Here is a 22,391-nt window from a genome sequence, read left to right on the forward strand (position 1 = left end):
CAGCAGTGTTGTTGACTGCTAAAGATCCTCATTAAGCTGCCTTCAATGAATTTCTTTCCTTTTCCCTCTTAACTGTACAGTTGTTCTTCTGTTCAACACGGCGCTGACAAACCGTGTAACTAAATAAAAACGAATTCCCCATTCCACCTTAAACAGCGAAATGCCCGTTCCACCTTAATTGGCGCACCAAGCCTTCACCATTTAAGTCGAAACGGAAAATTACACCAAGCAGGCAAAGGCGTAGCTGGTTAAAAACGTCAATTCCTCCTTAAATGCCACCAACTGCTGCTACATTTAAGGTGGAATGGAATATTGGCAGCAGAAAGAGCTAGGAGGCTAACAGGAAGCGTTTTCCTTCGAAATATTTTTGCTAACGCTTGCTTCACGTCCTAAACCGCATAACTGCCATAATAAAGAGTAAGTCAAAACCAGCAGAAGTGCATTTATTAGTGTAGTAGCTACGTGTGGTATGTTTTCAGGCGTTAAACGTCTGACGCTATTGAACGCTGCTTCGTTTCGCTTGCTCCTCTCTCGGCGCATGCGCACTAGCTCCTCTCCTTCCCTACGTGTCTGCGTGCTTCTCCAGCTCCATGCCCGCCGTGCCCAGGCCCTGTAGCCGCGCTGAGGGACTCGGTCCCGGGCTTTGATCCACCGCCGCGGCCGCGCTGCCCCGCTCCGTCTGTGTAAGTCCCGCTTTGTGTGCGTATGTGTGTCCAGCATGGCGGCGCGCACACTCAGCAAGGACGACGTGAACTACAGGATGCATTTCCGCATGATCAACGAGCAGCAAGTGGAGGACATCACCATCGACTTCTTCTACAAACCCCACACCATCACCCTGCTGACCTGCACCCTGCTCAGCCTCATGTACTTCGCCTTCACCCGGTGAGAATACGGATTCAGAAACCTGGCAAATCCCCGTTAAAGGGGAGCTCCACCAATCTTTCAAAATTCCTGCATGCTTCAGGGTTTGAGATGTAAACAGAGAGACTCAGGGTGGTCTGGTGTGAAACGGTTCAGATGGCTTTACAGTGGTGGTGATAGGAACCGTTTTATTTACTATCCAAAACCACCACCAGCCTACCCGTGTCTTCTGAGGTTTATATGGAGTGTTGATGATGAAAAACGGTGGAAAATCTGAAATAATGCGTTTTCTTTGGGGACTATTTTGCCTCACAACACCCTGCATTTTATGTATCCCTCCACCATGAATGGATTTTAAGGCCAAAATCTTCTCAAAACTATCATGAAACAGTGTGTCAGTCATCAGGCAGTGAATTCATAACCATTTCATGTAGGAACTTTCTGCGAGGGGCTTTTAGAGGTGGACGTCTGGTTCCTATCACCACCACTGTGAAGTAAGTTTCTCTAGAATGGAGCGTTTCACACCAAACCTCTGAATGACTCTGTTTACATCTTAACCAGTTAATTATTCCGAATTTTTGAAACATCAGAGGAGTTTTGAAGAGGTGGTGGGCAGGGATGTCATGATACCAGAATGCTGCGGTATCGATACTGCTCTGTAACACTCAATACCAAAACCATACTATGGTAAAAATGTAAGAATAGATTTGAACTACTGTTATTTTACTGAATTCTGATTTCCATAGCAGTACCGAGAGTACTATCGCAACACTCAATACAACAACTGTACTATGACAAAAGCATATCTAGCCATGTATTAGTGTTATGGCCACATTAAGCTGGTCCTGGATCTGTCCAGTAACTTCACTCTGCTGTGGTCAGTCCGGGCCCAGCTTCCTGAAAGCATCTTGGTGTTAAGATCATCTTAACTGGTAGAGAGAGAGTGTTCAGTGTTCAGTATTTCTGGAAAACCCAGCCCAGATCAATTTCTTGCACCACTCATTAGCAGTCTAAGCAGCATTAGTGTCATTAGCATACCTGCGTATGTGGACTCCAGGGCTGGAGCTCAGAAACAATAAACTGTAAATGATCTGTAGCCCTGAAATAAGAGCTGCAGTACATTGTTTAGTGTAGAGGGGATATGGGGAGGGGCATGGTGCTCTCTTTCTGACCACTGAGCAGGTCAGGGTTTCGCTATCAGCTGACAAAAACAGCTGTTCACTACAGTCCACACTGGACTGTCCTTCAAAGCTTTTGCCTGATGTAGAAAGTCATTGTGTAGAGTCAGAGTGTCTGATCTCACTGTGATGATTTGATCCATCTGTCCTGCTCATCCTAACCTGTCATCTACCCTTCTCCATCCATCCTGCCCATCCATCATTCCATCCATACTGTCATCCATCCATCCTGCCCCTCTGTCTATCCATCCATACTACCATTCATCCTGTCTATCTAGTCATCCATCTATCCATCCATCCTATCTAGTCATCCATCCATCTTTGCTGTCTATCCATCCTGCCCATCGTGTCCACACTTTCATGGCATTTATCCATCCATCTGTCAATCTTGTCTGCTCATCTCTACTGTACATACTGTCCATCTATCAGACCATTGCATCAGTCTAGTCATTCATTCATGGATAGTCCTTTCCATTTGTCTGTCATCTCTCCATCTACCTTATCTCTCTGTCTGCCATCCATCTGTCCTATACATCTATCCATCCTGTCTATCTGTCCATGCAGCCTATCCATCCATCTGTAATTCTGTTCATCATATCCATCCTATCCATCCATTTTGTCCATCTGTCCTATCCATCCATTCTGTCAATCCATCGTGTTCATCCTATCCTGCCATCCTATCCAGCCATTCTGTCAGTCCATACTATCATACTATCCATTCCATTTGTTTTTCATTCATCCATCCATCTCTGCCATCACAGTTTGAGATGATTGCATTGATACAAATCACAATTATTTTTAAAGGTTTTCTGTATGTGCAAATGTAACTGGAGCCACAGCTGGCACAGTGGAATACAGACAATAAACCAAATTAGCACAATGTGAATATTTATGAAAATATCCTGAGAAGATTATCTTGGCCGAATAATGAGTGCACACTGTATTGAATATCATTATCATTCTTATAAATTCTAACCTTCCCAACTCAGTGCAGTAGAATCTCCTCCTTCAGTTGCACTGCATTCTTATGTTCTCGCTCTGTGAGACTGTATTCAGTGGGTGTCCATCCTTTGGTCAGGATGGGGGAAGTGCAGTGGAACAGTGTCTCTGAGGGCTGCACAGCCAGGATGGCAACATTAAACTAATTGTGTTTTTGTTGGCTTCTGTTTGCAGAGATGACAGTCATCAGGACAGCAATCTCCGCCTGGGCATTATAGTGGTCATCTCCTTTTTCTTGGTCATCAGTGTGCTGGCCTTCCCTAATGGTAAGAACCTTGATCTGGTGAAGAAGCTCATAGTTAAGGACGTGTTTGGTAGCGTGAGAGTGACATTTCGGGCAGTTCTGTTGTAGTAATAGTGGATTATATACGTTAGCACTGTTTAATAAGAGTTTTATAAGCAGAATAATCATTATTCCTTTGTTCTCTCCAGGTCCATTCACAAGACCACACCCTGCGATATGGAGAATAGTGTTCGGTGAGCAACAGAGTCTGACTTGATTATCAAATTCTGTGTTTATACTGCCTTTATTCACTTGCACGTTACTGTCACTGTATTTACATGCACTTAATAATCTTAATAACTGCAGAAAATCAGATTTTGTCAGTAAACCGATCAACACGTTTACATGCACTTTGAGTTATCAGATAATGGGGAAATGAATGGAGGTTTTATTGGACAGAGTGACGTGTGTTTGAAATCTGCTGTTCTGATTGGCCGGCAGGTCTGAGCGTGCTCTACTTTTTGTTCCTCGTCTTCATCATTTTCCTGAACTGGGAGCAAGTGAAGGCTCTGATGTACTGGCTGGACCCAAACCTCCGCTACGCCAAGCGTGAGGCCGACATCATGGTAGGGGGAGGTTCGAAATTCACACTGGTTGCTCCTCTGGGTCACTCTGACCTGAGTATAAAGGTTTCATCTACATGATACGAGTCCTTCAGCTTTGTGTGCTCTCCTGAGCTCTCCTGAGCTCTCCTGTCCCTTTTCTCTTGTGATTCAGACATAATTTTGACTTGCATCTTTATTCTTGTTCTTTTTAAACGTTTGTTTATATATTTATTTACTTAAACAGAATTACAAAATGCCAGCTGCCATTTAAATGAAATGTTTACATTTCTCGATGCATGAAATGGTTACTTCCTCCAGAATCTTATTCATTCAAAATTAAGATTTTTCTTTTCTTTTCAAAGATGTACTGTTTTGGAGATACGAGGCATTTTTCTCAGTGCTTGTGGAGTAATTTGGTAAAACGCAGAGCTAGAACTGGACTTAAAAATGTAGTTTATTTGCATATTATTAAGGACAAAGCAGCGTGTCCAGAAGCCTGCTGTCAAAATCTTCACAATAAGTGCTGATCTGGGATTCCTTGGATATTAACAGTAAATTGAACTGTATGAACTGATGAGACCTGCGGCTGCTTTCATAAAACACCTTGAATCATGAATTTTGTCATTAAGTTTTTACCCAAACATCCCTTTTGTTTAAGAAAGCTGTGTAAAATTACAGTGAAATTGTGAAATACTAGAACGATCTTTATTTTTATTTATTTTGGTTTAATATATTTCTTATATGCACCTCTTAGCTTTCCTTAAGTATTGAAATAAGAAAATATTTAGATGTTGGTGGCGGTGATCTCGCTCTCAGACGCCAGCTCTTCTTTGTTAAATGCATTCAGGTCAGCTTTGATTCCGTTGTTCTTCTTTATCTTTGTCTTCGCTGACTGACTCTCTCTCTCTCTCTCTCTCTCTCTCTCTCTCTCTCTCTCGCTCTCTCTCTCTCTCTCGCTCTCTCGCTCTCTCGTTCTCTGCAGGAGTACGCAGTGAACTGTCACGTGATCACCTGGGAGCGAATCCTCAGTCATTTTGATATCTTTGCGTTCAGTCATTTCTGGGGCTGGGGCATGAAAGCGCTGCTGATCCGGAGCTACGGACTCTGCTGGACCATCAGCATCACCTGGGAGCTAACTGAGGTACAGCGCCCCCTGCCGCACTCTTAAAGGCCGTTACACATCGACCACAATTTAGTTGCGATTTGTTTGGATGACATTAAATTAATTCCAGCGCTCGTATAACTGATACACACACAGATGTGATTTTTCAGTCTATGCAACTTTAATTTTTGTGAACGCTTATGATAAGATAAGATAGGATAAGATGCGTTTATTGTCATTGCACAGTGTACAACGAAATTGAGCAGCAATCCAATGGCACTTCCTACATACAAAACAATTTAAACATAAGGCTAAAATATCTAAACATAAGGCTAAAATATATTAAGTGCAGATTTAAGGAAAAAAAAGTATCAAAAATCGTAAATATAAAGAAAAAAGGATTATAAAACTGTATATTCTAAAACAGTCAATAGACAGGTAGACAGGTGAGGTAGCAGTTGTTGTTGCACATCCCTTGGACAGCTTATAGCGTTATATAATATTGCACATCTAAGAATTATTGCACAGAAAGAATACAGATTATAGGTTGCACTCTCGAGAATGTTTGCAGGCTACGCAAACTGACCACCGAGATGATGGAGTTCCAGCAAGTAGAACTTCTGCACAAACGCTAAAAGGATCTGAATCTTCTAAAGCAGCTCAAACTGAGCTACAGACATGAAGTTAAATGTAGAAGAACTCACGTTTCTGAATGAAGTGATGAAGCTCCTCTCACTACTTTCACTTTTCCAAAATTGACAGTAGACCAGTGTCACCATTTGAAAGTAGATATATTTATATTCTGTCTGTCTCTCTCTCTCTCTCTCATTCATATATTGTGCCATAACTTTTTAGGGTTAAATTCCAAGAAAAAAAGGGCATCATGTCCGGTGTTTGAAGTTTTGATACAGTACAGTACGGATAAACGTGAAGTTCATGTTCACACTCCACTTTAATGAATTAATAGACTAGAACTATCAGCATCATTTGATGAATTTACTCTGTGTAGCATCAGCTAACTCACTCTTCACAAGCACCTTTTACAACACTGTTATATTCCTCATTGCTTGTGGCATAATTTGCCAAAAAGAAGTTAAAACTGGACTTACAAGTGGTGTTTATGGGCACGTTATGAAGGACAATTCAATGTGTCCAGAAGCCCGTTTTTTTCTTGGATATTAATAACGAATGGAGTGGCATTAACTGAAAAGACTGCTTTCATAGAACACCTTGAATTATGAATTTATCTTGACGTTTTCACCTACACATCGCTTTTCTTTAAGAAAACTGTATAAAATTATAGTGAAATTGCAAAGTACTAAAACAGTCTTTAAGTTGCGTTACATTATCTGAGGTGACGGACGATTAGCGTTTGTCTGTTTATCTTAAAGACGGTAGAACGGCTGCCTTTCTCGGTGTAAATTTTAAGTCAGGTGATCTGATGTGGCTGTTTGTGGTCTGACTGAGTTTATTTTAATGCAGTTATGGCAAAACGCTGAGTGAGAAATGCAGGCTGTTATGGAATGTCGCCGCTGGTGTGCACACCTTCGTTAAGACAACGGCTTCAAATTTTTGGATGCACACTGGATGCGCCATGTAGCATCACCACTGGTGTATGGTGGCCTTACCCCAAGCATTAAAGGGGCTAGTGTTACAGTGATAATTTGGTGGGGAAAAAAAAAACCTCATTCAGAAACAAACACGGACCCAAAATGTGGTCAGCCAGCCACGTCTTTATTGTCTGAAGTTTACGAAGCTGATGGAACCGATAACAGTGAGTCATACAGAGAAACTACATAATCAGGTCTATTAGAGATACTGAACACCTCCACACAAGTCTGTGATGATATAGGCAGACAGTTAGCACCATGCTAATTGATATTGTATAAGCTTTTATTATTTAAGAGAGTAAGCTGATGGCTCCAGGACATAATGAGAAGCAAATTTCAAATTTTGGGTGAGTGGTAAACCTGAAACCCCGATGAATATGATATTTCACTGTGTCTCTTTAAGGCTGTAGCATTTTGATCCTCTGGTTAAGGTATAGTGGGTGGATTATGGCGCAGGCGGTCACACCTAATCATCTGAAATGTGATTGTTTGAGACTAATCTGCTGTAATGAGTTTTCATGACCTACATTGGTATCAGTAGCTGTTGTTTTTTTTCCTAAAGCAGCTTTTCCAGCTTGTGCCAGATTAAAAAAAAAAAAGTGATCTGAAACGCTCTGTCCTGTCCTCAGCTCTTCTTCATGCACCTCCTGCCGAACTTTGCGGAGTGCTGGTGGGATCAGGTGATTCTGGACATCCTGCTGTGTAATGGTGGAGGGATCTGGCTGGGAATGACCGTCTGCCGCTTTTTGGAGATGCGCACCTACCACTGGGCCAGCATCAAGTACATACGCACCCACTGGCTTTCTAAACATATTTTATACACTGATCAGGCAGAACATTCTGACCACCTCCTTGTTTCTACGCTCATTGTCCATTTTATCAGCTCCACTTACTATACAGGTGCACTTTGTAGTTCTAGAGTTACAGACTGTAGTCCATCTGTTTCTCTGATACTTTGTTAACCACCTTTTACCCTTCAGTAGTGAAAATGGTTCTATGTAGAACCATGAACACTTAAAGAACCCTTTGCATGATTAAAGGGTTCTTCAGATTGATGGAGAATGCGCTGTATATTTGAAAATGTTTGTTACGATGTCATGTTTGTTACAATAGAAGAACCTTTTTTGGTTCTCTATAGAATCCTTTTTAAAAAGATTCTCCATCAATCTTGAGGGTTTCCATTCATCAGGATGTACGCTGATGTATTTAGGTATTTAGGTTTCCTGGTGCTTTGAATTATTCAAAATAAACTGCAGGGTTTTGTTGTGACAGTGAGATGCTGCAGAAGTTCATTCCTTGTTGTTTAATCATAAAATGTGACTTAGAAATGTGGCTGGGCTGTCAATGTGATTGTTTACTAGCACGTATTTGCTGCAGTACAGGCAGGATGTGTTACATAGAGAGTAATTTGAGCTCTAACAGCAGTTTGTGTGTGTGTGTGTGTGTGTGCGTGTGTGTGTGTGTGTGTGTGTGTGTGTGTGTGTGTAGGGATATCCACTCCACCACAGGGAAGATAAAGCGTGCTGTCCTGCAGTTTACTCCAGCCAGCTGGACCTACGTGCGCTGGTTTGACCCCAAATCCTCCTTCCAGAGACTGACTGGGGTTTACCTCTTCATGATCGTCTGGCAGGTGGGTCCCAAAAAAATCCACACAATTCAGCAACATTAAGCAGTGTTTCAGCATTTAAATGAATAGTTCGTCGAAAAATCTAATGTATACAGTTTTCCACTCACCCTCACTGTGCTGGACCAGCCAAGACTTGTTTAATATCCAGATTTTGCTGCTTTAGTTTAGAACTGGAGCTACAAGGCCAATGTTGCTAACCAGCACTAGTCAGTAGTCACCCAAATCCTTTCTGTAAAATACATCCCCAGAATTTCTCTCCACCCACTCATGCCATGTATAGGTCTTCATCAAAGGGGAGTTATGTTTCTGAGATGTAAACAGAGATTCAGAGTGGTTTGGTGTGAAATGGTTCTGATGTCTCTACAATGGTGGTGATGGGAACCAGGGGTCGCCATGACTACAACACAAATATAGGCATTTTATTTACTATCCAGAACCACCTGTGAACCTACACAAGTCTTCTGAGTTTATATGGAATGTTGATGATGGAAAATGGCGGAAAAAAAGTTTTCTTTGGGGACTATTTTGCCTCACCGCGCCCTGCGTATTATGTATCCCTCCACCATGAATGGATCTTCTCGGAACTACCATAAAACAGTCATCAGGCAGTGAATTCATAGCCATTTCATGTAGTAACTTTCTGTGAGGAGCTTTTAGAGGTGGGCGTCTGGTTCCGATCACCACCACTGTGAATAATACTGACTCGGTGTCTCAGTTTCTCTATAACAGTGCGTTCCACACCAAACCACTCTGAACCACTCTGTTTACATCTTAACCAGTGTTTGGCGTCTCGCAGGCGTGTCGTGTTGAGAGCTGAGTGAGATCATTAAAGACAAAACTTGAGTAAAACCCAACAGCATTCAGCAAACGCCGCCCTCCCCCCACAGCGCTGCCGCAGCGAAGAAAGAGCCCTCTGCATTCTCTATTGTGTGCCTCGCTCTGTCTCTCTCTGCTGCCTCTTTGTCTCTCTTTCCTGTCCACTGTCTCTCACTACCCTTCCTCCATCTCTCTTTCACCCTTTCTTTCTCTTTCTCTCTATCTCTCTCTCTCTCTCTCTCTTTCTCTCTCTCTCTCTCTCTCTCTCTCTCTCTCTCTCTCTCTCTCTCTCTTTCTCTCTCTCTCTCTCTCTCTCTCTCTCTCTCTCTCTCTCTCTCTCTCTCTCTCTCTCTCTTTCTCTCTCTCTCTGTTTCTTTCTCTCTTTCTCTCTCTCTCTTTCTTTCTCTCTTTCTCTCTCTGTTTCTTTCTCTCTTTCTCTCTCTCTCTCTCTCTCTCTCTCTCTCTCTCTCTCTCTCTCTCTCTCTCTCTCTCTCTCTCTCTCTTTCTCTCTCTCTTTCTCACTCTCTTTTTCTCTCTCTCTTTCTCTCTTTCTCTCTCTCTCTCTCTTTTTCTCTCTCTCTCTCTCTCTCTCTCTCTCTCTCTCTGGGCCTCTTCAATATTAATTATAGTGTATGTCTGAGCGAGGGAGGCAGGGGAGTGAGTTCTGTGTTCTTTCCAGAGTGCTTGTGAGAGTGTCCTCTCTGGCGAGGGTGATCAGATTAGATGATAATGAAGCTCTCAGCTTCACCGCAGCTCCACGCTGATGTCGCGTGAACTGGTCGACCTCACCCTTCTCCAGGCTGTAACTATTCACAGCTTTTAGACTGTTTTTTTTGGTTAAAATGTCCAAAAATCAACAGAAATGTACACCCCTAATATATGCAATTCCCAGTCAGTTCCCAGGAGTTTCCACAACTGCCGTTCAAAAACTGATTACACTCTTAAAAAGATGGTTCTTCAGGGGTTCTTTACATCATGAAAGTGTTCTTTAGAATGTGCTGTAGACGGTTCTATTTAGAACCTGTTGGAAAAGGGGCAAAAATGTACCTGTATGCTCTTTATATACCTCTAAGCTCTTAAGCTGGTGTTTCTGTTTTCTGTCCTCAGCTAACGGAGCTCAACACCTTCTTCCTGAAGCACATATTTGTTTTCCCAGCATGCCACGCTCTCAGCTGGTGCCGTATCCTCTTCATCGGCATCATCACTGCGCCCACCGTGAGGTCAGAAACACCACACAAACACCTGCAGCTCCACATAAACACGTTACTGCTGTTAATGCAGTGCACATTGAGCAGATTGAGTTTCTCAGAGGACCAATAATATTCAGACATCTGGAACATCGTCCAGGTTTGTTATGACCTAAACCCTTACAGGATGAGTAATTAACGAGCTCATATCTTTCATTTTTCTTGCATTTCTCATATCCAGTTGTGATTTTTATGTGTCTGTTTCCAACCTCTTTTTGTCTCTTAGGATTAAACCAAAAAAGCTGTTTTTGGTGTATGTAAATGGCCTCTGTTCTAATGGGCTGCCTTGTATCGTGCCTTGTTATAAAAGCAGTCCAGGCTGACATACTTCTTATAACATCAGCTCAAATGGGCAGAGCTAAACTGATGGAGGCTAGATATATATATATATATATATAATGTATGTATTTTTTGTGACATTACAAAGACAGTGGAAACAAAATTGGATGTGTCTGCAGTTTAATTGGACAGTGTACATGTTAATAAAGAAATAAAACGTACACAATCCAGTGAACCAGCAATAACAGACAATATAAAGCAGCTTATATATTTTGTTGCTGTCAGAACAAAACCTCGGATCTCCAAAATGGTAACTTTACAGGAGAAGCAAAAAACTTTTAAAATTAAAATTACTTTTAATGTAAGTCAGCGGAACCAGGCGTCTTTTCAAGTAGTCCTTTTTCTGTTGGTCCATTCATCGTAAAAATTATGCACAATGTAAAGGGCAACAAGCATTTTCAAACGATGCCAAAAACTGAAAAACGACAAAAATAGAGACAGCAGCGATGTACAAGTATGGGTATGTATATATATGTATATGTGTTTGTGTGTGTAACATATATACACAGACACACACACAACATAACTACATTTGATCTTAATATTAATGGCATTAAACATTAATGGCAACACTATTATTTAAGCCTTAGAAACTTATAAAAAAATCTGAAACATTTTAAGCAGATTTGTACACTGTCCGTCTGAAAAAGGAAAATTAGGTCATATCAATTGGTCACGTGACTTCCCGGTTCAGCACTAATGCAGTCATGGGCCTTTAATAGACAATAATATAATTTAATATATCAGCTGAATATTCACAGTGAATAAATGATCTGCTGTGCTTTCTCTCTACTATCCTTCATACCTCAGAGCTCTGCTGTAGACAACTGTTGCTTCATCCAGTCGTTTCTAGTCAGTAGCTGTTTACTTTTTTTTAATGAAGTTATGAATATGGTCATTTGGAGAAACACAGGTTTTGTTCCTGACTTCTCACTGCGCTCCAGCCATCACATGGATTTGTTCAATTCCATCACTTGACTTGATTTAATAATCAATGACTAGAAAAGCCAGGTGTTGGATGGCACCTGTAAATACTGGACTTCCTCCAGGAGATATTGGGACATGGTTAAGATGACACTTTCACTCACAGAACAGTCAGAGCAGATTGTTTATTTGTTTATTTGTATTTTTTTTAAATGTTGGTCTTTAACAGATAAACACTTGCTAACCAAATGAATGTGCTTATATATAATCTTCTCATGCTGTGCGTGAATGTTTTATGGAGTAAAGTGGAGAAAAGTCATCAGTACTGTTAAAAGTAAATTCCACCAAGTCGTTCAGAGTGTTCTGGTGCGAAACGCTCCATTCTAGAGAAACTTCAAACAGTCAAAACTGTTCAGAGTGGTGGTGATAGGAACCAGATGTCCACCTCTAAAAGCTCCTCACAGAAAGTTACTACATGAAATGGTTATGAATTCACTGCCTGATGACTGAGACGCTGTTTTACAAGAAGCTTTTGGCCTAAAAAGGTAAATCATAAATAAGTAAAATACTTAATAAAATGTCTGTATTTGTGTTGTTGTCATGGCGACCCCTGGTTCCTATCACAACCACTGTAAAGATTTCACACCAAACTACTCTGTGACACTGTTTACATCTCACACACTGAATTTTTAAAGCATTGGTGGAATTCCCTTTTAAAACAGAAAATCAGTATTAATGTGTTGGATGATGCAATAATAATATAATAAAATGAGTTTCTCTCTTTAACAGGCAGTATTATGCATATCTAACAGACACGCAGTGCAAACGGGTCGGGACGCAGTGCTGGGTGTTTGGGTGAGTTTCAGTTACACATACAAGCTGTGCACGTGTAATGCAGTGGTGAGCCCTATCAGAGCTAGGCCTTCAGTTCTATGTATAAAGAACTTTATATACACAATATCATAAAAAAGCGTTAATGTCGATCATATATAACAAAACCTTTATCTGCATTTTCATAGTTTTTTTTTTTTTTTTCATTTCATTTAGTTTGAATTATTTTAAAATGTCAGTTGTTGTGTGGACTTAAATTGAATGACTAACAAAACAGCAGATATGGTCCAAAATGACTTAACCTCTTCAAAACCTTGAGACCACCGGTGGTTCCAAAATGCACTCACCATATTCTTTTAATATCATATTCATATAATATCACCATATTCTTCATGTAACTGCAACTGTCTTCTTTCCAATCAAATAGATGGGTGATGTAATTTTAAACATTTATAATAAAAGAAGCTGAACTCAGTTTGTTTTTCTACTGAAAGTCGACCCGTTTTTCCACAAATCTGGGCTATAAACTATAAACCGATGGCGTCTCTTCAGTGATCTGCTCTGTAAACATAATTTTCATAAAATAATACAAAGAGCGTCTAAGATTTTTGGCTTTCAGCAGTAAATTGTAAGCATATAGTAATTGTGTGATCATGAAACACATCTTCTGTTCATCTGAGGGACATTTTGCAAAAATAAACCAAATAAAAATGTATATTTATTTTATGCAGTTACTGAAAAATTTACTTAAAAAAATGTATTTAAGTTACTGAGAATAAGAGGTTAAAATAAAATCTTAATACATTAACTTACACTGACGGGCCACTGACCGCTGGGATAACTTACACTGAACGTTGTAGAGAAGCTAATAAAGATTAGTGGAGATGAGTGGTTTGGTTTCCAGACTGACGATATCCATGATATCAGTAGAGCGAGATCATATGACCAAGTGTGACACAAACATGCAGGTTCTTAGAAGCTATAGCCCAAAACTCGGCTCCTGAAGTCATTTTATTGCCATCTGGCTGTGTTTTATCAGTATTTATCACTAAGGAGATTGATTGTTTATTTATATATCTATTTGAACATCCAATTCTTTATATTGTGTGTAATTTTCAACATGAATGTGCCAAAATGACTTGGAAAAAAGTCTGGTTCCACTGATTGATTTACATTAAAAGTAAAGTATGTATTTTTTTCTTCTCTTTTAAAGTTTCCACTATGGAGATACGAGTTTTGGTCTCCGATGGTGGATATATATATATATATATATATATATATATATATATATATATATATATATATATATACACACACACACACACACACACACACACACACACACACACACACACACACACACACATATATGTGTGTGTGTGTATATATATATATATATATATATATATATATATATATATATATATATATATATATATATATATATATATATATATTTATATGTGTGTGTGTGTGTGTGTGTGTGTGTGTGTGTGTGTGTGTGTGTGTGCACGTGTGCATATAGAGAGAGAGAGAGACAACACAACCCCAGAGAAACTAATCCAGTTTTAGTAGGGCTATAGTGTAGCTTTACCAGTAAAATACGTTGTGTTACTACAGCTCTTGCAGAGTGCAAGCAAGTATGATCAATTATTATTAATTAAAGAGAACAAAAATTACAGAGTGTTATGTATATTTTTCTTTTTTTTGGTTCATATAAATCTTTAAGGCCTCTGAAGGTTCCCCACTTGTCACTGTGTAGTATTTGTTGTGTTTCTTCAGCACTACAGACCTGTGTGTTTCCACATTGTTTACTTTGTTGTTTTTTTTCCCGTCTCTTTGGCTACTCACAGTTAACAGAAGGGAGTGTGTGTGTGTGTGTGTGTGTGTGTGAGAGAGTGTGAGAGCGTACCAGTTAACCCCATGGCGTGTGGTTGGGTAGGTGTGGAGTGTAGATGTCAGCGTTTGTAGCCTCTGTCATTAACCGGTGGAGAGTGTTTAGTGTTTCTGTGCTGTTGGCCAAGCTTATAAACCACAGACCCCCCACCACCTCTCATCCACCCCCACCACCTCCCACCCACCCCTACATTCACTTCGTTAACACACTAATACTCTAATACACACGCTCCACGCTTTGCAGCCCCCAGTAGCGTCTGCTTCTCGAGTCTCGGTGCTTTAGTGATGGTGGAAACAGATCAAACAGACGAATGTTTCTCTCGCTTTTAGAGCTTTTAGAGCTTTTAAACAGACCATCAGATTCTGACTAACGCTAGAAAATACGGTAATTGAGGACTGAAGATTCACCAGACTGTTACGTTTATCTGTCCTTATCTTCTACATTAAAGGGGAATTCCACCAATCTTCTGAGTTTTTGCGTAATTCAGTGTGTGAGATGTAAACAGAGATTCAGAGTGGTTTTGGTGTGAAATGGTTCAGGTGTCTTTACAGTGGTGGTGATAGGAACCAGGGGTCACCATGACTACAACACAAATATAGTCATTTCATTTACTATCCAAAACCACCAGTGAACCTACACAAGAAAATCTTTTTATTTTTTTTGTCCTGCATGCGTCCCTCCACCAAGAATGTGTTTTTAAAAACACGTTTTAGACCAAAATGGAAAATTTAGAATTGGTGAATTTCCCCTTTAAGTTTATCTGAGAAACGAATCGTTTTTAATTAAATGTATTATTTTTAATAATAAGCTTTATTATTTACTAATAGTTATATTAAGTAAATGGTTTGTAACAAACTTACATTATACAGTAGAACAATATTTTTCAAATAAATATCTTTTATTTTAAGCTTCGGTTATTTTTTTATTGTTTACATTATGTAAAATTTTAATTGAATATATAAGTAATCGTTTGGTAATTATGTTTGAATAATACATGTACAGTACTGTGTGAAAGTTTTAGGCTTCTAAGCTAATTTTTAAACTATTTACCTCAGCAGTGAGTTTATCACAATATACATTAGAATAAAGTCATATTCATAATTCAAATAAACATAAAAACAATAAAAATTTATTATATATATATATATATATATATATATATATATATATATATATATATATATATATATATATATATATGTATGTATGTATGTGTGTGTGTGTGTGTGTGTGTGTGTGTGTGTGTGTATTAATATTCTATAATTTTTTAAAATTCAAATATTAACACTTTTCTCAGCAAATAAACACACACTACACAAATAAATAGATTTTGAAAATGTGTCTTGGGTGCCTAAGACTTTCGCACAGAACTGTACATAATAAATGAAAGTGTATTATTTTTAAAAATATAATATGTGAATACAATATAACATCAGTAAAATGTATAATACATATCAAAATGTAATAGAATAAATATCTGTGTACAACACAATAATGCAACTATTTTAACAACTAATATTACATAATTAACTAATAGTTTGTTGAGTAGATTGTTTTGTAATAATAAACATATATTAGTAAATAGACAAATTTTATTAATAATCCATATTTGTACTTGGTAATTTGTTTAAGATTTGTAAGCCAATGTTATGACACCAAATTGCTTAATTTATTGATTAATCTGTTTGTTAATCTTGATCAGTCTGTTGGTATATTGATTAATATGTCTGCTTGTTTATTTATGTTTTTTTTTTCGTTCCTCATTTAGGGCCATTGCTTTTCTCGAGGCCTTAGCTTGCATCAAGTTTGGTCAGGATCTTTTCTCCAAGACGCAGATCCTCTACGTGATCCTGTGGCTCCTGTGTGTGGTAAGACTTTGATTATTGATTATTATAAAATAGTTTATAATATTCGGCAGGTTTTTCTGCACTCTTTTATGTGAAACTAATGTCATTATCTATATAACTACACATAAAAGAGTGCAGAAAAACCTGCCGAATATTATAAACTATTTTTAATATAACTTTTAGAATTGAAGGTTTATAAGCTGCACTTTCCACGCAGTTTATTCGCTTGTTTTTAATTAATTAATTATCAGAAATAATTCATATAAAATCACCGCATGCTCTTTTGTTATCAGTAATGACTCTCGGGGCTATAAAAAGTGCTCAGATTCTCCTTTACATTCTCTCTGGAACACAGAAGTCCGATTCCAGGTTGTGAATGTGCTGCTTATCGTTTCGTTCTGTTGATTCTGTGATTCGCTGATCATGTCATGTCTGTCTTCACTCGTCCAGGCCTTCATCACGTTCCTCTGCCTGTACGGGATGGTGTGGTACGCTGAGACCTATGGACCCAGAGAGAAGGTCAGAAACAAATACGGTTATCTGCCAAAACAAACACAGTGCGCTAAAACATGCCAAACTGTCCACAGAGTACACAGAGAACCTGGAGAGCATTTTTGTTAGTTGGTTTAGTTTAGTAAATAAATACACATAGCTTTTATGAAATGTATGTTTGCCAGATTCACAATTATATGTAAAAATTTACTGAGGAAATTTCTGCAAATGGAATAAAACCAGTAACAACACTAAACCAAGGCTTTTTTTTAATTTTCGCATTAGAAAATAGCCTTGGACTTTTATTTATGGCCAAAATAAGCACATACATGATGTAATGTTCCAATACTGATGCAGTTGAATCACCACCCATAAAAATGAAGGCATCACCCTTGTTTTCTATGATGGCATGAGACACACACACGCACACTGTAGCTGCTGAGTGGTTTCACGCATTTGTGGTTGTGAAGGTCACATTAATATTTCTTTCTTCTGTAGAGTCTTTCGGAGTGTGAGGACAGCATTTACGCTGAGAGCGGAGATAACGAGTATGTGAAAGGTATTAAAAGAACTGTATGTGTGAGAACATCTTTTGAAACGTCTTCAAGTCTGTGTAGACTCAGCGGAACGCGTTTGCTGTAGATCTGATCTGCTGGGGAGCGACCTCTAGTGGTGAAATAACAAAAACCATCTTCATTCTGTGCTAACTGGCCACTTTATTGGAAACACCTACCCTGTCTTTGATTAAGTGACCATTATTAGTCCCACAACGGGGAAATTTCACCTCCACATTTGACCCATCCGTGCAGTGAAACACCACATACACACTCGTGAACACCCGAACTAGGGGACAGTGAACACACTTGCCCAGAGTAGAGGGCAGCCCTATCCACTCAATTGCACTTTATTAGAAACACCTACCTTGTGCTTTAACAAACTGGCCACTTTATTAGAAACACCTAGTGCTTCCACTCACTGGCCACTTTATTAGAAACACCTACCTTGTGCTTTAACAAATTGGCCACTTTATTAGAAACGCCTACCTTGCGCTTCGACTAAGTGGCCACAATATTAGAAACACCTAGTGCTTCCACTCACTGGCCACTTTATTAGAAACACCTACCTTGTGTTTGAACAAACTGGCCACTTTATTAGAAACACCTAACGTACTTCCACTCACTGGCCACTTTATTAGAAACACCTACCTTGCGCTTTGACTAAGTGGCCACTTTATTAGAAACACCCACCTTGGGCTTCCGCTCACTGGCCACTTTATTAGAAACACCTACCTTGTCCTTCCACTGACAAGCCACTTTATTAGAAACACCTTGTGCTTCCACCAACTGGACACTTTATTCAGAAACACTCACCTTATGTTTCCATTAACTGGTCACGTTATTAGAAACATGTACCTTGTGCTCCAACTAAGTGGCCACTTTATTAGAAACGCCTACATTGTGCAAATGTAGAAGTAGTAACATTTATCATTTTGTCCAGAGTGTCCCTTTTATATCCGTAAGGGGTTCCATTTTCCTCTAGGACCACAGAGAACAAAACTAAGATATTTTGATTATCATTGATTGTGATTTGTATGTTTTTGTGTGGACGCAGGAGACTTTGAGACAGACTCCACAGCTTCCACCAGGAGGAGAGGGAGAAGCTCTGGAAAAAGCAACTCCGTCAACGGGGTGGAAAAATAAAACAGGACCATTCCGCAGACGCTGATGCAGAACTGATACACCGTAGGAGAAAGAGAAGAGGAGCAGGAGAGCGTTTGACCCTTCAAAATGATGGAGGGAATATATCAGGATGGGGCGCGTATCTCTTTCGTCTGAGGGTTTTTATTAGGAATGTCTCAGTAGCGTTCGTTTCCGGCACTGCCATGGGGCGCCGCTGAAGGTTTGATGATAATGATGATTATGATGATGTGAGCAGCTTTCAGAGTGCACACTGAATTAAGCCACATTAATCTTCCCTATTGCAGTATTTGTTATAGTATTTACTGTGTTGAATGACTGACTGTTCTGTGTTTTATGACCACGCAACTAAGGTTTTGTCCATTTTGTCCACTGTAGCTACTTGTGTATCACCTTTCTTCAATTAATTCACTCGTGACATTAACTGGAAGCAAAGCATGTGAGTGGGCGCACATTTATGTTACATTGACTCTTTGAGGAATTGTTTAGCGAAAAAAATCTGATTTACACAGTTTTCCCTTCTTACCTCTGATTTTGTTGACATGTTTTGGTTCTTGTTTAGTTTTAGCACTGGAGCTGCGAGGATAACCTAGCTAACGTGTTATTTGCATATCTAAATAATCACCCGCTGCCCTCAAACCATGTGGAGTTGTTTAATAATCTCTAATAGACTTAATTATTTGGGTTCTGATGCTGTTTGACTCACTGTTGTCTATAAACATGGACAAAAGTACACTACCATCGCTAAACAGTAGTAGCAACCTGAGCTTTGAGACGGTTTAGGCTGGAGCTTTAATCTGGCTAGAAATTTTGGTCCAAACCGGATCCACAGCACTCCAAACCGGAATTGTGGCCAACAGATTTCTTTAAGAACCTGATATGAAAAAATGACCCGAGCCACATCAGGCTAGATGATGTCTGAACTACATCATCTAGTTTTACTCTGAAACTCACTCAAGCCCAACAGAATTCTCTAAGAACCAAACCCAACCCAAACCGTCACACCAAGTTTATAATCTGAAATTCACTCAAGCCCAACAAGAGTTTGTAAGAACCCGACCACATCAAGTTTTTAGCCTGAAATTGACCCAAGCCCAATAAAATTATGTAAGAACCTGATCCAACCTAAACCACGTCATCTAGTTTTTATGACAAAATTGACCCGAACCCAAAAAAATTCTGTAAAAACCTAAGCCAACCCGGACCAAGTCATCAAGTTTTAGTTCAAAGCTGACCCAAGCCCAACAAAATTCTGTAAGAACCCGAGCCAACCCGGACCAAGTCATCAAGTTTTAGTTCAAAACTGACCCAGTGAGAACCCAAGCCAACCCGAACCACGTCAAGTTTTCAGTCTGAAATGGACACTAGCCCAACAAGATTCTGTAACAACCAGACCCAGCCCAACCACTTCATCTAGTTTTTAGTGTGAAAATAACCCAAACCCAACAAGATTCTATAAGAACACGGGTGAACCCGAACCACGTCATCAAGTTTTTATTCCAAAACTTACCCACGCCCAACAGAATTCTGTAGGAACCGGACCTAACCTTCTATTTCTTCTTCTTTCGGCTGCTCCCTTTAGGGGTCGCCAGAGCGGATCATCTGCCTTCATCTTGCCCTATCCACTGCCTCCTCTACTTTTACACCAACCATCTCCATGTCCACCTTCACTACATCCATAAACCTTCTCTGAGGTCTACCTCTTCTCCTTCTACCCGGCAGCTCCATCTCCAACATTCTTTGCCCAATATATCCACTATTCCTCCTCAACACATGTCCAAACCATCTCAACCTGGCCTCTCTGGCTTTATCTCCAAAATGCTCCACCTTCACTGTCCCTCTGATCTGCTCATTTCTAATCTTGTCCATCCTTGTCACTCCCAACGAAAATCTTAGCATCTTCATCTCTGCCACCTCCAGCTCAGCCTCCTGTCTTTTAGACAGAGCCACAGTCTCCAAACCATACATCATAGCAGGACGCACTACTGTCTTGTAAACCTTCCCTTTCACTCTTACTGCTATCCTTTTGTCATACATCAGCCCTGACACCCGTCTCCACCCACTCCATCCTGCCTGCACCCTCTTCTTCACCTCTTTTCTACACTGTCCATTGCTCTGGGTGGTTGACCCAAGATATTTGAAGTAACTGGACCCAACCTGAACTATTTAATTAAGTTTTTAGCCTGAAGCTCAACCAAACCCAACTAGATTCTGTAAAAACCCGGGCCAACCTGAACCATGTCATCTCAATCAAGTTTTTAGTCCAAAACTGACCTGAGCCCAGCAAGATTCTGTAATGAACCCGACCCAACCCGAACCATGTCTTCTAGTTTTTAATCTTAAGCTGACCTGGGCCCAAAAAAGTTCTGACCCAAATCAGCCGATCATCACCCTGATATTTCTCATGATAAGGGCAATTAAATTACCATGTAGTGGCAATAACACATCATGAAATAATTAAAAAGTCATTTACAGTTATATTTTACAGTACTCAGTTGTCCAAATTGAGATTACCTTCCATTTTAACACGTTTATTCACACGTGCTTTTGAGCAACGTCCCAGATAAGCTTGCAGTTTGCACAATGCTAACTGCTAACAAACTAGCTTGTATTATTTGTTAGCTACATTAGCCTCAGCGCTCCTGTACAGAAATGAGTAAGCAAACTGCAGATGTCTTTCCTGGTCGACTGCGTTTGGGGTAAGAATTGAATTGTGTAGATTGGTTCTCTTTAATTTAGAATTTGAATTGACCAAGAAGATGCTAATGATGTTAGCAGTGAATTAGAAACAGAGCTGGTTAGCGTGACCTGGCGTGTGTAATATTAACTGCCTTCTGTCGTCTTTTGCTCGTTCATTTTCATCATAACCACATTTAGCAAAGGTGTTTAATGTGTTATTAAGGGAAACACTGCTGAACCTACTTCGTCGGCCAGTATGTAACTCAGAATGTCTGCGTAGCTAATGTTACAGGTCGGACGCACAAAGTGATTTAAAAGCTGCTTTGGTAGTAATTCAGGATGAATGTGGTGTCAGAAGCACACGGTTTAAGCACTTTCTGTTATGCCAGTTAGTTCGTACTGGAAGCTGCCTGTCCATTACGTGTCTTCACTGTTAGTGTTTGTGATCATGGTCACCAGTTTTAGCTGTAATCTGCATGTCTTGGGCCACTTGATGTCAACATAATGGACACTTGATAGCCTGATCACACGTAATTCAGTCACAATGTAAACAGAGAGATTCAGAGTGGTTTGGTGTGAAATGCTTCATGTGTCTTTACAGTGGTGGTGATAGGAACCAGGGGTCGCCATGACTACAACACAAATTTAAGATAGACATTTTATTTACTGTCCAGAACCACCAGTGGACCTACGCATGAGTTTTATCTGGAGTGTTGATGATGATAAAATAATGACATAATGATGAAATAATCATTTCAGGAACCATTTTGCCACACAGCGCCCTGCATGTATCCGTCCACCATGGATAGATTTTAAATAATACGTTTTAGGGCAAAATCTTCTCAAAACTATTGTAAAATGATGTCTCAGGCATCAAGCCGTGAAAGAAAAAAAAAACATTTTCTTTGAGGACTGATTGTGTTTACATGCACTTAATAATCCAATAACTGCAGAAAATCTGATGTTGTCAGTAATCTAAACGTGTTTACATGCACTTGGGTGATCAGATAATGGAGAAACTCCAGGTCTACATGAGTCAGACCGTAATCAAAGTTCCTGCTTTACAACCAGCCAGTAAACTCACAGAAGACGACGTGATGTAAACGCAAAGTAAAACACTAACTTCATGAAGCAGCTTTTTCTTTTAAACATCGCTCCACTTTACCTGAAAATATGAACATACATCATCTAAAAAATGAAAAATATTTAAATCTTTAATTTTGTCAAGTGTTTTGCCCCAGCGCTGCTCGCTTATTTCCAGTACCGCTGTCTGTTTTCACACATGCTCAGACTGGGAAATCCGAAAGAAATCAGAGTAAGAGTTTACAGCACTGAGAAATCTGATTACTGAGCTAAAATCCAGCCTCTTTATCAGATTTCTAGACCTTACTCTGATCTAAGAAATCTGAGTGAG

The 22,391-nt window shown here is 39.7% G+C and overlaps 1 protein-coding gene across 1 annotated transcript; it reads left to right on the forward strand.

Annotated features, from left to right (window-relative positions):
• The first annotated feature begins 551 nt into the window (after positions 1-551).
• On the forward strand, positions 552-19,973 carry ptdss1a (phosphatidylserine synthase 1a). Its single transcript, XM_017695815.2, has 13 exons — positions 552-885; positions 3,216-3,307; positions 3,474-3,518; positions 3,766-3,890; positions 4,852-5,010; positions 7,211-7,362; positions 8,070-8,211; positions 10,132-10,244; positions 12,324-12,389; positions 16,031-16,130; positions 16,560-16,628; positions 17,100-17,160; positions 18,213-19,973. The coding sequence occupies exons 1-13, from the start codon at positions 719-721 to the stop codon at positions 18,299-18,301; spliced, it is 1,380 nt and encodes a 459-aa protein (XP_017551304.1). The 5' UTR covers positions 552-718; the 3' UTR covers positions 18,302-19,973.
• The last annotated feature ends 2,418 nt before the right edge of the window (positions 19,974-22,391 follow it).

The sequence above is a fragment of the Pygocentrus nattereri genome, chromosome 24 (genome assembly GCF_015220715.1).
Source record: "Pygocentrus nattereri isolate fPygNat1 chromosome 24, fPygNat1.pri, whole genome shotgun sequence".
In the NCBI taxonomy this organism is placed as follows: Eukaryota; Metazoa; Chordata; class Actinopteri; order Characiformes; family Serrasalmidae; genus Pygocentrus; species Pygocentrus nattereri.

What these genes read in the sequence shown, in the direction of transcription:
- ptdss1a (XM_017695815.2), top strand. Translation starts at nt 719, where the DNA reads ATGGCGGCGCGCACACTCAGCAAGGACGACGTGAACTACAGGATGCAT. An exon ending in GATATGGAGAATAGTGTTCG is followed by an intron (nt 3,519 to 3,765) that starts GTGAGCAACAGA and finishes ATTGGCCGGCAG; the next exon opens with GTCTGAGCGTGCTCTACTTT. An exon ending in TCACCTGGGAGCTAACTGAG is followed by an intron (nt 5,011 to 7,210) that starts GTACAGCGCCCC and finishes TCCTGTCCTCAG; the next exon opens with CTCTTCTTCATGCACCTCCT.